At 40.5% G+C, this 14,421-nt stretch overlaps 1 protein-coding gene across 1 annotated transcript in view; it reads left to right on the top strand.

Moving 5' to 3' along the window:
• VWA3B (von Willebrand factor A domain containing 3B) overlaps positions 1–14,421 on the top strand; it is a 202,120-nt gene that overhangs the window by 62,995 nt on the left and 124,704 nt on the right. Inside the window, 1 exon segment of the mRNA XM_019827072.3 lies at positions 4,702–4,827. Coding sequence (XP_019682631.3) covers positions 4,702–4,827 — 126 coding nt within the window.

The following is a 14,421-nucleotide window of genomic DNA, read 5'->3' as shown; positions in this document are numbered from 1 at the left end:
GGGCGACTGAGTACAGCTGCACACGCACCTCGGTGGTTGGGGGGATGGGGCCGGATCAAGCCACAAGGTGTTCAGTGACTTCTCAACACCAAAACATCTTAATATATAATTTAACAGGAATAACTGGGGATTTTCCATTGCAACAGAAACTACTGATTTCACCACTTGCAATATCTTTATGGATGTAATTGCCCCCTTTCATCACACCTATATTATCCCATATTATAATTTTATTTTTCTGGACATTTTAGTCACCTCTTGGTTTATTATATTTAAAAAAATGTTGTATTGCCTTCTGTAAATAGAAGCATGTGCTGCTTTTTCCTGAAAATACTGCCTTTTGATAGTTCTGTTCAGCTCTTTCAGATCCTCACAGCTAAATAGAAGTTTAGGGCTCAGGCAGACAGCAATCTCCTTTCATCTGAGTCAGTTCTTCACCCAGGAGTCCTGGGCAGTGGAGAAGAGCCACAGACAGGTGAGCCTGCACTGGGACTAGGGGGTGGTCTGGGATTCAAGGTTGCTGAGGGTGGTTTTAGTTTCTGGATTGCCCTCTCCCTACATTAAACTGTCCTGGGGCCAGTGCCATCCCTGGCTGCTTTTGGAATCACCTTTCCTCTCCTGCCCTTGGATTGCTAGTATTCAGATAATGGGGGAGCCTTGTGTAGCTGTGGCAGGAACATCTGAAAGGAAGGGACTTACTGCTTGAGGGCAAGTCATTGCTAATGTCTAGAATACCTAGGGCATAGCTATATGCTCTAAGGATATGAGTCTGTTACATACCACTCTCGAGAGTTTCTTGCAATATTGGGCCTCTCAGTCATGAGGCAGGGCAATTCCCCGAGGCAAGACCATATTAGGTGCTCAGTCATTGTTTCTTTTTAATAAGGAAAATAAAAACAAAGAAGGATAAGAATTCTTGCTGAAAACACTAGCTTCTGTGCTAAGTGCTATGGAGGATACAACGAAAGAAAAGATATTGTCCCGATGCTCAAGATGTTTATAATTTAGTGAGCAAAGTCAGCCTGCACAAGCATAAACAGTAATCCAAGCCTGTGTGCTAACACCATAGGAGAGCTGTAGACCACACGTCTGGGTAGCAGGATGACGGGGGACATGCTGCTAGGTGGTGAGCTGTGTTATAAGCAGCTGCGTACCAAAAATAAGGCATCATGTTTGTGAAGGATTGACTTAAATTAGACTATTCAGGGCTATGCATATTCTAGTTCACCATCACTGGCTGATGCTTCTTTGTGCTCTTTGGAATTGGAGGTTGGGGGACAGGTGGCCAGGAATTGCATATACTGTCAGCCTATCTAATGGGGGTGGTAGTGGTGGTGGTGGTGCTGCGAGTGTGCCCTGGCAGCAAAAGGACTGAGAACAGTGGTGTGGCTGATTCCTTCCACAGGGTTGAGAAGGAGCAGGAGGCAGATCACTGTTTGCTGGGATGCATGGACCAAGCTTGATGGTGGAGGCTGAACGGTGCCTTGAATGAAGGGTGGGGTGGGTGGAGTGGAGGGCTGTGAGTTTCCTGGTGGTGAAGACAGCGGCGTCCAGGGGCCCTGGGGGGCTGGAGGACACTGCCCTGACCAGGTGACAGAGTGTTAGAGGGAGTGTTATGGGGGCCTTGAACCCTGGACCTGATTGCAATGCAGGGAGCAGGGCCCTCAGCACTGGCAGTGCTCATCCGCCACATTAGGTAAGTGCTTGACAAATATTTGCCAAATGAATAATTAAGGAATTGGACTTCTGTAGGTGAGACATGGAAGATTTGACAGGGAGGTGGTGTTCCCCTGACATATCAAAACATATCTAATCTGGGTCTCATTTCATTTGTTAAACCAGCCAGTCTGAGAAATCAATACCAGGTCCTAATGAAAAACAGCAGCTTAACGTGACATCTCTCCCAGCTGGTGTCAGAATTTTGTGAGCCTTCAAATTGCTACCTCACGACACATGGGAGATATCAGGGGTTGGTGCACGAGAGGGGACACTTGGGTTGGAAGATTTTGTAGGTCGTCTGGATGTCTCTATGAGAAACCATATCCTGCTTCTGCACAGCAGACTGTGGCTAGCTTATACCTTGATGATCAAAATCCGTACAGCTTCATCGTGGTTTTGTCGCCTCTGTGGCATCTCAAATTCACAGAGCTCTCTGAATACTGGGATTTCCTGTGCCTTGTCTTCCACCCTCTTCTGTTTTAAGAAGAGGGCTGTCTCCCTTGGCTGCAGCTGTCTGATGTCCCAGCTACATCCCTTAGAAGTGACCCTCATAAAAATGGCAGCCCTTCCTCACTGCCTGTGCAATAATGAAATAAAACCTCTACATTCTAAGGTCTCCTTTGTATTGCCCTGCAGCTTTTCTTGTTTTGTTTTCAAAGCAAATCTGGTTAAATGGACAGTTTTATTTTGTTTTCTGATCACCAGTATAGGAATCTGTAACTGCCTAATTATAATGACTAAACCCATGTAGTGATCATCTCGTTACTGCCTGCACTGGGAGCATGCTGTCAGTTGCTGCCCCTTAAACACATGACCTGTTCCTGCGTCATCAAGAGCCACCTCCGTTTCTTTGAATTTTTCCTTTGTTGCTGACCCGTGGTCCACTACCTCTTAAGACATTATTGGCAAATCTGGGGAAAATGGAAAGCCTTGACTCATTTGAACTTCTTGGAGGATTCTGCTGTTTAACCCCTCTGTGCTGCAGCAAGCAACCGAAAGCCAGTTTTGCTTTTACAACAGTCAGAAAGTGCTATGGGCCTAAGGTTTGCATTTGGCAGCAGTTTACGATATTTTTGGAGTTCTACCATGGAGCTGGGTGTACATCACGTGTCATTCCTCGGGCTGTTGATGGCTGCAGAGGCATGGTGGCTATCCATCTCTGTCAGGGCTTGTCACTTGCTTCTTTATGAATATAGCTTTTAATACTCTCTCACTTCGGGAGGGCCAGATCCTTGGTATCCCTTCACTTCTGCCCTGCCCTTCCTGACGACATTTTAAAAGTCAGAAACATTGACTCTGGTCTATCCTGGTAGCTTAAGGTCCATCCTTTCACCCTGGGTGGGGGCAGCCCCTAGACCCGATGGTGGTCTCTCATTCTCCATGGTTATGGGATCTCAGGCGTCTGTGGATTATTAGGTAGACAGACTTGGAATCTTAGTAGCAGCTCAGGGAGGGGGCTGCAGGGACCCTCTATAACCATCCAATCCTTTTCTAGGGCAACTATTCAGGGTGGCTGAATTGGTATAGTCACACCAACTTGGGTTTGACTCCTTCCCTGCTCTGCCGCTTGTTGACAGTGTGACCTTGGACAGTTCATTCTGTCTCAGTTTATATATACTGTAGAAGGAGGACAAGAATAGAATTTGCCTGCAGAGTTGGGGTAAAGAGAAAGAGACAATGTTTAGAAATGCCTGAGCACAATACTGAGCACAATGCAGGTACCCTCAGAGGTACTTATCATTAGAGAATTTGGATGTAGCTTACTTTAATGATAACAGAGTCAGTGTTCTCTGAGCTGACTGTATACTGTCTGAAATTGAGTTGGTTGTTGTTGTTTTTTTTAAGGTTTTTATTGGAGTGGAATTTTTAAAACTAGAAAACATAGCTATTAAATAGTTGTCTGTACAGCCAAATTAGGAACAACCCCAGAACGGCAACTCCCTGGTAATCCTGCAATGCCTTGGGTAGTACCAAGGCAGTGGCTGGGCCCGTGGATGCCATGGAAAATGGGTGGTTCTTTCATGGCCTCTTGGAGTCACTACTGGCCATGTGTGCATAGCAGGCTCTAGTCAGGAGGTGTGTGGGGATAATCATAGGTTTATACACAGTTGTAAGAAATAATAGAGATAGCCAGGTCCTCTCTATCCAGTTTCCACTTATGGTAACATCTTGCAAAACTATAGGACATTACCACAACCATCACATTGATATTGATGTTGTCAAGATACCACCACAGATCTGATGATGTCAGATCCCTTATATTGCACTTCTGTGGTCATATCCATTTCCCTCCCACTCCTATACCCTACTTAATGTATGGGAATGACTAATCTGTGAGGGCCTAGATCTTGGTGAAGGCAGAGCCTCTATCCCAGCTTTGGACCTGTTACCTACGGGATAAACTTTTATTGATTAATTGATAGTGAGAATGATATTAGTATCTATATTTAGAAGCCAAATCATTTTGAAAAAATATGTCATATGGCCAAACCTAACCCTTAATTGAGACAGCAGAGATCCAGAAAAGGAGGTCAAAGAATCGCTCTTACATTAGGGGAAAATAAAGACTGTGAAGGTGGTTTTCAAAGAAGCAGGAAATCTCAGCTTAATCAAGAAAGGTTAGGAAGTATTACTTTCCTAAACCATTGAATTTCCCTTCCTCACCTTGGCCTTTATTAGGTGATTTTGAATATTTTTATTCTTTACCTTATTTGAGTATTATCAGTAATTCATCTTAAAATATTCTGGCTGGTACAGATATTTACAAAGATTTACTGCATCCCAAAGTCTGCATTTATCTTTCCTTAGCTGACAGCACTTCCTTAGGGATTTCAGTTCTGATTCTCACATTAGGGGAGACGGTGGAATTTGATGTTCAGAAATGTTCTAGATACTTGACTGGGGTATGCCAGGCCTCTAGGACTACTAGAGGGTTCTTGGACCTGCCATAGCCACCCACTCACTCTGTGTTTCCCTTCCCAGGAGCTGGGGTCAGAGAGGACGTGTTTCTCATCTGGAAGGAGATGGAGGAAGCATGCAGCATTCTGACTCAGATCCAGAGGCTGGTTGCCGAGCCACCCAAGTCTGACGTGGCCACACTAGACAGTGGTGGGTGCTGTTTATGTTTATAGTGTAAGAGTCATAACTGTTACTAGTTGGGGATGAAGGACTGTTTCCTGAGGATTGCTTCCAGAGTTGTGCTGTGGTTTGTGTGTATGTGTATGTGAGTGTATGTGAATGTGCATGTGTTAGTGAGATTGTCAAAAAAAACACCAGCTGGACAGGAAAGTGGTAACTTGCAGTTACCAGTATAGAGCTGGGCTTAGTGATGAATACAACATGGACAAGTGGGGATTTGTAGCCAAGGAACAGGGGTTGAGGGGGCAGTGGTGGTTAATGGATGGAAAATTACTAAGAGGAGACATCAGGGGTAAAGGGGAATTCTGGCCAAACCTACCTGACAGGATTCTTCTTGAAGGCAGGCCAGGGTGACCAGCTACCACCTGGGTGTGGTAGGCTATGAGGAATTTGATCATATGTGAAGGGTGGGAAATTCTGGCTGAACTGACTTAACAGGATTGTTGCTAAAATTGGGTGATGCAGAGACGAACACAAAAGTCCGAAGGTGGTGGCTTAGTTGAGAAGAGGATTCAGAGGAACCTGAGTTTGGAGTAAGAAAGTCCTGGTGGAAAATCCCAACTCCATCATTTGGAATTAACCCAAATTAATCTATTTAAGCTTTAGTTTATTCTTCTGTTAAATAATTATAATATTGGTCTTGAAGGATTATTGTAAAGATTAGGTAAAGTAATGGATGCTTTGCACCAAGCAGGTATTTGGTAAATGTTAGCTCACTCTTTTCCCTTTCACAGTTGGGGACTTCGTGTACTGATTCTCTTAAGTTAGTAAAGGATTTTCCTCTGTAGGGAACTGGTTTCATTTAGACACTTCTGGTAACAATGGTAGTGAACACTTATAACACATATCTTACGTGGCAAGCACTGTACTAGGGTCTTCACAGGATTAACTCATTTAACCCTACCTACAATCTTATAAGATAGGTGCTACTATTTTCTCCATTTAGCCCAAGGTTACACAGCTAGAAGCAGTAAAACTAGGATTCAAAACCCAGTTCCTCAAGAACGTACTGATGTCTGGCTTTCACCCTGTACATTCTGACTGAATCCATAAAGTATGTGATCTGGACATTGAGGGGGGTTTTGAAAGCTTCCCAGGTGATCCTAATCACCACAGCAAAGTTTGGGAACCCTTGCCAGGCTATATTGCCTCCTGGTACCCTGCCTATATTACAGAGGTGTCAATATGGAAGAAGGGCAAGGAGGCCAGAGCAGCTGGGCAGGGATACGGTTGAAGAAAAGTGGGGAAGCGATACGTGTAGAGGGAGGAAGAGGTTAAAGGCATGGGAGAGCATACCTTGTGTAACCTGATAAATTCCAGGTGACAGTGACTTTTTACTGTGACTGGGTGTCCAGCTATGGGTCTGGGGCAGCACAGCTGCAATGTTTTCCAGGGCCGGCTCTCCAGGTCCCCAAGCTTATCCAGAGGGGCTGCTCATTTGTAGTGACACCATACTCAGTATCAACCCAAAGAGTCCTCTGTCATCCCAAGACAATGAAAATGAAGCAGGGGGACCTGAGCTAAAGTCAACATCCACGCCAGGCAAAGATTCTCTGCTCAGGGTTTGGGGGAGTACAGTGCACTGAATTGTTTCCCCCAAAGTTTGTGTGTTGAAACCCTAACCCCCAGTGTAGCTGTATGAGGAGATAGGGTCTTTAAGAGAGGTAATTAAGTTTAAATGAGATCATGAGGGTAGGACCCAAATCCAGTCTGACTGATGTCCTTCTAAGAAGAGGAGGAGATGCCAGAGACTTCTCTCTTTCCATGCATGCACAGAGGAAAAGCACAGTAGGAAGATGGCCATCTATAAGCCAGAAAGAGATGCTTCATCATAAACCAATCCTGAGGGCACCCTGATCTTTGACTTTCAGGCTCCAGAACTGTGAGAAAATGAATTTATGTTGTTTAAGCCACCCAGACTATGGTATTTTGTTGTGGTAGCACAGACTAATGTAGGGAGTATTTAAGCTTGGGGTAGTTAGTCTTGAGGATTAACAGAAGATTTTTAGGTATTATTCCTAAAGGAAACAAAAGAGATAGTGGCCTTAGTAATTGATAAAGGATAGATTTTCATCCCTTTATTTCAGTCGAATACACACACACACACACCCAAAACTGAAAACTAAAATTACTCCAAGCATACATTTTCAAAGATGCTTCAGGTGTCCCATTTCTAGTTAAAAAGCAAAATTTGGCCACTGTTGGATACCCACTGAGGCTTTTATAACTTTGTTTTGGCCCCAGAGACTACATGTGGAGTGTCTGATCTGTTCCTGTTGCTACCCACAACACAGTGTTATTGAGGCAAAGGAGGGTGTACTTCACGTGAAGGCACAGCCAGTCCCTAAGTTTGGCTGCCCAGAGCCTGCAAGGCTGAAGGAGTTAGCATAGTCATCTGGAGGGGGAAACGTTAGGATGGAGGGGCCAGATGGACTACCGTTGCATGTGAAACCTTCATGTGAATTAAACAAAATCTACCTTCCTGGGCTTAGCAGCGTCCACATGCCCCCTGGGCTGGATGTACTGGTTCAGGAACCAGCTGGAACCTACAACCATAGGGCAGGAGGGCAATATCTGGCAGGGATGGTTCATAAGCTTGAGGCTTTGGATAAGAAGATGGTGAGGTCAGACACTCTGGCCACTGGTAATTTTGACCTCATTTACTTACCAAGAGTAGGACATGAGAAATCTCTGGTAGGGAAAACCTGACAAAAATATATGAAGTAATGGTTTTTAGAGATACTGGGCACCAAGCAATGAAGGCCAGTGACCCCTGAGATACAGGGAACATCCAAGGTGAACTCTGCTGTTATCCCAGCTTAATGCTTTGAGAAAGTTTCAGGGCCATGGTGTAGGGAGAAGGATCCTGGGTGGAGCACAGCAAACTTCTGAGTCTGGGAGACAGAGCTAAAAGTCCAGGAAGACCAAGAAATCTAGATTTCATAAGAAAAATTACCAGAGAGGAGAGAGGTACAGAGAGAGAACTCTGGAAATCTGCAGAGCCCCCCTTGAGAATTTGTGGATGAATTCTTTCATGTGGAGAAATCACCTGAGGCTGGGAAAGATCCAGTGGGAGGAATTCTAGAATAGTCTTGGAGCTCACACAGGAGACCAGTCTTTTCTTTCTAAGAGAGCTCACCTTGGATATTCCCTGTATCTCAGGGAACACGTAGATAGAATTTCCAAGGAGAGAAGAGAAAAGGGAACAGAAAAATATTGGAAAAAATAAAGATTAAAAATTTCCCAAGTTTGATGAAAACTATAACACCAAGATCCAAGCAGTTCAATGGATGTCAAGTACAGGAAAATGAGAGAAAGTATGCCAAAAGACATCATAATCAATTTTCTCAAAACCAGTAAGACAGAGGAAATCTTAAAAGCAACTAGAGGAAAAAGAAGAAACATTACATACAAAGGAACAAAGATAACCATGACAGGAGAATTCTTTTTGCAAGTGAAAAGAGTAGAGCTACGTCTTTTTTTCCTTTCAGTACTTTAAATTTTGAATCCAGAATTCTATATTTTGTGACAATAACTTTCAAAAAAACAAAAAGCAAAATACAGATGTTCTTAGACATATGAAAATGAAAGAAGTATTAGCAGTGATCTGCACTTCAGGAAATGTTAGAGGGAATCCTTCAAGCAGGAGGATTATGATACTTTAAGATGGAAAAATGAATGAAAATAATGGAGCTACACAAAGGAATAAAGAACACAGGAAATAACTGCATGGGTAAATATATGATATTTTTCTATTTAAATGTCCAAAAGACAATTCACTGTTTAAACAGAAATAATATCAGTGAGGCCTGTCACGCATGTATAAGTAAAATGTATGACAACAATGGCATAAAAGCCAGGAGGGGAATAGCAGCATTATTCATTAAGTTCTAAAGATGAAAAACCCAAATGTCCACCAACAAATGACTGGATAAATAAACAGTGCTATGTACATACAGTGGAATATTATTCAGCCTTTAAAAGAAAGGAAATTCTGATATAGGCTAAAGCAGAAACAAAATGACAAATATGATATGAGTCCACCTATATGATGTGCCTAGAATAGTCAGATTTATAGAGTGATTACCAAGGGTTGAGGGGAATGGGGAATGGAGAGTTATTATTTAATGGGTATAGAGTTTCTGTTTGGGATATTGAAAAAGCTGTGGGTATGGATGGTGGCAGTGGTTGCACAACAATGTGAATATTTAATGCCACTTAATTGCGTTCCTGAAGATGGCTAAAATGATAAATTTTATGTTATGTATATTTTACTACAATTAAACAACAGCAACAACAACAACAACAAACCAATGCATTGCAAAACAAACAAACAAAAATCCAGGAGGGGAGAAATGGAAGTATGCTATTGTAAGGTTCTTATACTGTGCATGAATACCAGCTGAAGTTAGGGCACAATACATTGAAGATGTTTGCTATATACCTAAAGTAACTACTATTTAAAAATAAGCCAACAAAGGAGATAAAATGGAATTAAAAAATACTCAATCTAAAATCTGTCAGGAGAAAAAGAGAGCAAAGGATAGATAGGGCCAATAGAAAACCAATGGCAAGATGATAGACATAAACTACCATACATATGTCAAAATGTACCCATTTGTACACTTTAAATCTGTATGGTTTATCTTATGTCAGTTATACCTTAACACAGCTGTTAATAAAGTAAAAGAGGATGATGTGGATCACTCATGAGGTGCTGAGCTGTTCAGAATGTTGGTGTTAATGCATCTGAGCATTGTGTGTGTGTGTGTGTGTGTGTGTGTGTGTGTGCGCGCGCGTGCGTGCGTGCCAGCTATGACTCTCAAACAAGAAGATGGCTTTTCTCACAAAACATTCAAGGATTTGTCCCAGTTAGGGAAACTTTACCCTTCTTTGGATGATGCTGCAGCTCAAAACATTTCAGGAACTCCTCATTTGTAATAACCTTCACAGCCATTTTATGACTCACCGGAGATAATAAGTCTAATTGTGTTGGTTCAAAATATCAAACTTGATGTCAAAAGACATGGAAGAGGATAGAGGCTGTTTGAATCCCTTGTAGGCAATTCCAACCCAACTGGGAGCTCTACAGGAGTTTTGAACACTTTTTTTGTTTTTTTTTTAACACATGGTGGGGGGGGGGGAGGGGTGATGCTTGTTTTTATTGACATTGTATTAAACCACCAGCCAGATGTCTTTCTTGTCATAAGTCATGGTGACATACACAGATTTTGAGTTAGAAAGATGAGTGGGGTAGAGATAAGTTAGCAGTTGACCCTCAATGAGTCTGGAAAGATAGGCAAGGATCAGATCATGCTGGGTCTGTAGGCCATTGTATGAGATGTCAGTCCTTAATTTAATACCAGTGGGAAGCCACTGGAAAATTTTAAGCAAAGGAATGATAAAATAAGATTTGCATTTAGAAAAAAAATTCACTTGGGCTACTGGGTGGGAAACAGATTAGAAGAGAGAGGGCAAGTGAGGATGAGGGAAAAGAGTTAAGACGTATAAGTGAGAGATAATAAGTTGGCAGATCTGAGGGAGAATTCATATATTGAACTTGGAAGAACTTGGGAGTGAGGAAATTATAGGTGTCAAAGCTAAGCTCCTAGATGGACACCATGCTGGAGGAGAACCAGGTTTGGGGGTAAACATGGTGAGGCTTGTTTGGATTATTAAGACTGAAGCCCTCTGGAGAGACCAAACAGAGAAGGAGGAGAGGCAATTGACTCTATAAGTCTGGATTCATATAGCTGTGAGTGAAGTGATATATGATAATGGATGGATGAGCAAACATTCTTGGTATAAACACATGGACCCATCAAGTGAGAATGCCATGTTTCTGAATCTTTGATCCCAAGATCTTTGGATTCTGATATATACAGAGAAGAACAAATGTGAGTTCTCTGTTCTGTACCAGTGATATACAATCAATGTAATAGATGAAGACTGTTTTACCAACATGATGACTTGAGATCTGAAGCAAAACAGGCTAATTTACAGAGCCCTTGTACATATTTACTTTCTCAAGAATACATTTCCCTTTTGTTCAAATAGAACTGGCAGGATGAGATCTGGGGCAGAGCACAGCTGGTTTCTTATGTAACCAAAAGCAAATCTAACACTTGTCAAAGTGCTCACACTTCCAGCAAGGCAAAAGAGAAAATAATATTTCTTCCCAGAACTGAATTTTTTTCCAGTATGCTTTTATACCTTTAAAACTCTTTATAGTCAAATCAATGTTAACAGGGCTGATTATAAGCAGTAAGTGATACTGCTAAAAGGGCCAGGATTTTGTTGAACTCAAACATGCATTTTTTTAATAGGTAGTAATCCCTGTCTTTTCCAGATTAAAAAAAGAAACAAAAATTTCTGTGTAAGAGTATCATGTAATGCCTCCACAAGTTAGAGTTAAAGCTGTTACTGAAAAATTTCTCCCAAAATGTGGGAAAAGAATTAGTTCATTAGAATCCTGTAGATGTGATGCATTAAATTTAGGAAGGATATTGGAATGTAATACAAAGTATGATGAAATGTCAGAGCTAGAATCATGTTATTAAAAAGTGACGATGGTAAATGAAAATGAAAGTTCAACTTACCAATATTTGTAGGATGCAGTGAAAGCAGTGCTTGGAGGGAAATTTATAACATTGACTGCATAAATTAGAAAAGAAGATAGATCTAAAATCTATAAGCTTCCACCTTAGGAAACTAGAAAAAGAGGGACAAATTGAATCCAAAGTACCCAGAAGAAAATAATAATAAAAATTAGAGCAGAAATCAATGAAGTTGAAAATGAGAAATCAATAGAGAAAATCAACAAAATCAAATACTGGTTCTTTAAGAAGACAATAAAATCAATAAGCCTCTAGCCAGGCTAACCAAGAAAAAAATAAAATACAAATTACTAATACAAAAAATGAAATATGAGATCACTAGAGATCCCATAGGTATTAAAAGGATAATAAAGGAATATTATGAAAATTCTGTGCCTACAAATTTGAATGTATCAATTGATAAAATGGGTCAATTTCATGAAAGACACGATCTGTCAGAACTTCCACAAGAAGAAACAGACAATCTGAGTAGGTCTATATCTATTAAAGAAATTAAATAAATAGTTAATAACCTTCCACAACAGAAAGTGCCAGTCTCAGAAAAGGAATCTTGAAAGCAGCTAGACAGAAATGACTCCCTATATGCAAGCAACCCTCAATAAAATGAACAGCTGATTTCTCATCAGACACCATGAAGGTCAGAGGTAGTGAGATGAAATATTTAAAGTGGTGAAGAGGGGCGCCTGGGTGGCTCAGTCAGTTGGGCGTCCGACTTCGGCTCAGGTCATGATCTCGCTGTTCGCAAGTTCGAGTCCCATGTTGGGCTCTGTGCTGACAGTTCAGAGCCTGAAGCCTGCTTTGGATTCTGTGTCTCCCTCTCTCTCTTCCCCTCCCCTGCTCATGCTCTGTCTCTCTCTGTCTCAAAAATAAATGAAAACATTAAAAAAATTTTTTTAAATAAATAAAGTGGTGAAAGAAAAAAGACTGTCAACCAAGAATAGTATATCTGGCAAAACTACCCATCAAAAAAGGAGGAGAAAGTAAGACATTCAAGATTAACAAAAATAGATGTCATTGTTAGCAAACTTGCCCTATGAGAAAAATATTAAAGGAAGTCCTTCAGGATGAAATTAAAGGATATTAGAGAATAACTTGAATCCACATGAGGAAATAAAGAGCACAAATAAAACTAACTATATGGGTTAATATACAAGTATAAATGTAGTTTTTATTATAACTCTTTTTTTCCTTCCTATGTGATTTAAAAGACAACTGCATATATCAATACAGGAATGCCTTGGAGACCTTGTCACTTTGGTTCCTGACCACTGTAATAAAGTGAATATCACAACAAATTGAGTTAAACGCATCATTTGGTTTCCCAGGGCATAAAAAAATGATGTTTATACTGTAGTCTGTTAGGTGTGCAATAACATTATGTCTTAAAAAAACAGTGTACATACCTTATTTAAAAATTACTTTATTGCTAAAAAATGCTAATCATCATCTGAGCTTTCAGTAAGTCATACTCACTGATCACAGATCACCATACCAACAGTAGTGATAATGAAAAAGTTTAAAATACTACAAGAATTACCAAAATGTGACACAGAGACATGAAATGAGCAAATGCTGTTGGAAGAATGATACTGATAGATTTGCTTGATGCAAGATAGCCACATACCTTCAAGTTATAAAAAACACAGTATTTGCAAAGTGTGATAAAATGAGGTATTCCTGTAGCAGGGATGTAGTGTACAACATGATGACTACAGCTAATGCTGCTGTATGCTGTATAGAAAAGTTGTTAAGGGGCACCTGGGTAGCTCAGTCAGTTAAACGTCTGACTTTGGCTCAGGTCGTGATCTCACAGTTTGTGAGTTTGAGCCCCCCACGTTGAACTCTATGCTGTCAGCACAGAGCCTGCTTTAGATCCTCTGCTTCCTTCTCACTCTGCCCCTTCCCCTCTCAAAAATAAATAAACAAGAAAAGAAAAGTTGTTAAGACAGTAAATCATGAGAGTTCTGATCACAAGAAGAAAGATTTTTCCTTTTTTTCCTTTTTTATCTTTCTTTTTATTGTATTTATATGAGAAGCTATTAGTTGTATTAATTGAAGCTATTATGGTAATCATTCCACAATATATGTAAATCAAACCATTATGCTGTATTCCTTAAACTTACACAGTGATGTATGTTAATTATTTCTCAATAAGACTGGAAAAATATGAAAAGACAACCCACAGAATGGAAGAAAATATTTGCAAATCATTTATCTGATAAGGACCTAGTATTCAGGAGACATAAAGAACTCTTCCAATTCAACAAGAAAAAAGACCAATAACCCAGATGAAAGATAGACAAAGGATTTGAATAGACATATCCCCAGAGAAGATATACAAATGACCAGGAAGCACATGAAAATATGTTATGAGAGAAATGTAAACAAAAACCGCAGTAAGATAACACTTCACACCCACAAGGATAGCTATAATAAAAGAGAAAGATAATAGCAAGTTGGCAAGATATGGAGAAAATGGAACCCTTATACATTGCTGGTGGGAATGTAAAATGGTACACCCACTTTGAAAAGTTTGGCATTTCTTCAAATGTTAAACATAGAGTTAGCATACACCCCAGCAATTCCAGTCCTAGGTATATGCTCAAGGGAACTGAGAACATATGTTGACAACATTCTCCAGGTTAGATTACATGTTAGGCCACAAAACGATTATTAAATTCAAAAATGTTGAAATCATATCATGTATCTTTTCCAACCACAATGGTATGAAACTAGAAATCAATCTCAAGAGATAAATCTGCAAAAAACACAAATACATGGAGGCTAAACAACATGCTACTAAACAATGAATGGGTCAACCAAGAAATCAAAGGTGAAATAAAAAAATAAATGGAGACAAATGGAAATGAAAACACAGTGACCCAAAGTCTTTGGGATGCAATGAAAGAGGGAAGATTGTAGGAATACATGCATACCTCAAGAAGCA

This window comes from Felis catus, chromosome A3, assembly GCF_018350175.1.
Source record: "Felis catus isolate Fca126 chromosome A3, F.catus_Fca126_mat1.0, whole genome shotgun sequence".
Taxonomy (NCBI): Eukaryota; Metazoa; Chordata; class Mammalia; order Carnivora; family Felidae; genus Felis; species Felis catus.
The sequence above is the reverse complement of the archived record's forward strand: the minus strand, read 5'-3'. Positions and strand labels throughout refer to the sequence as shown.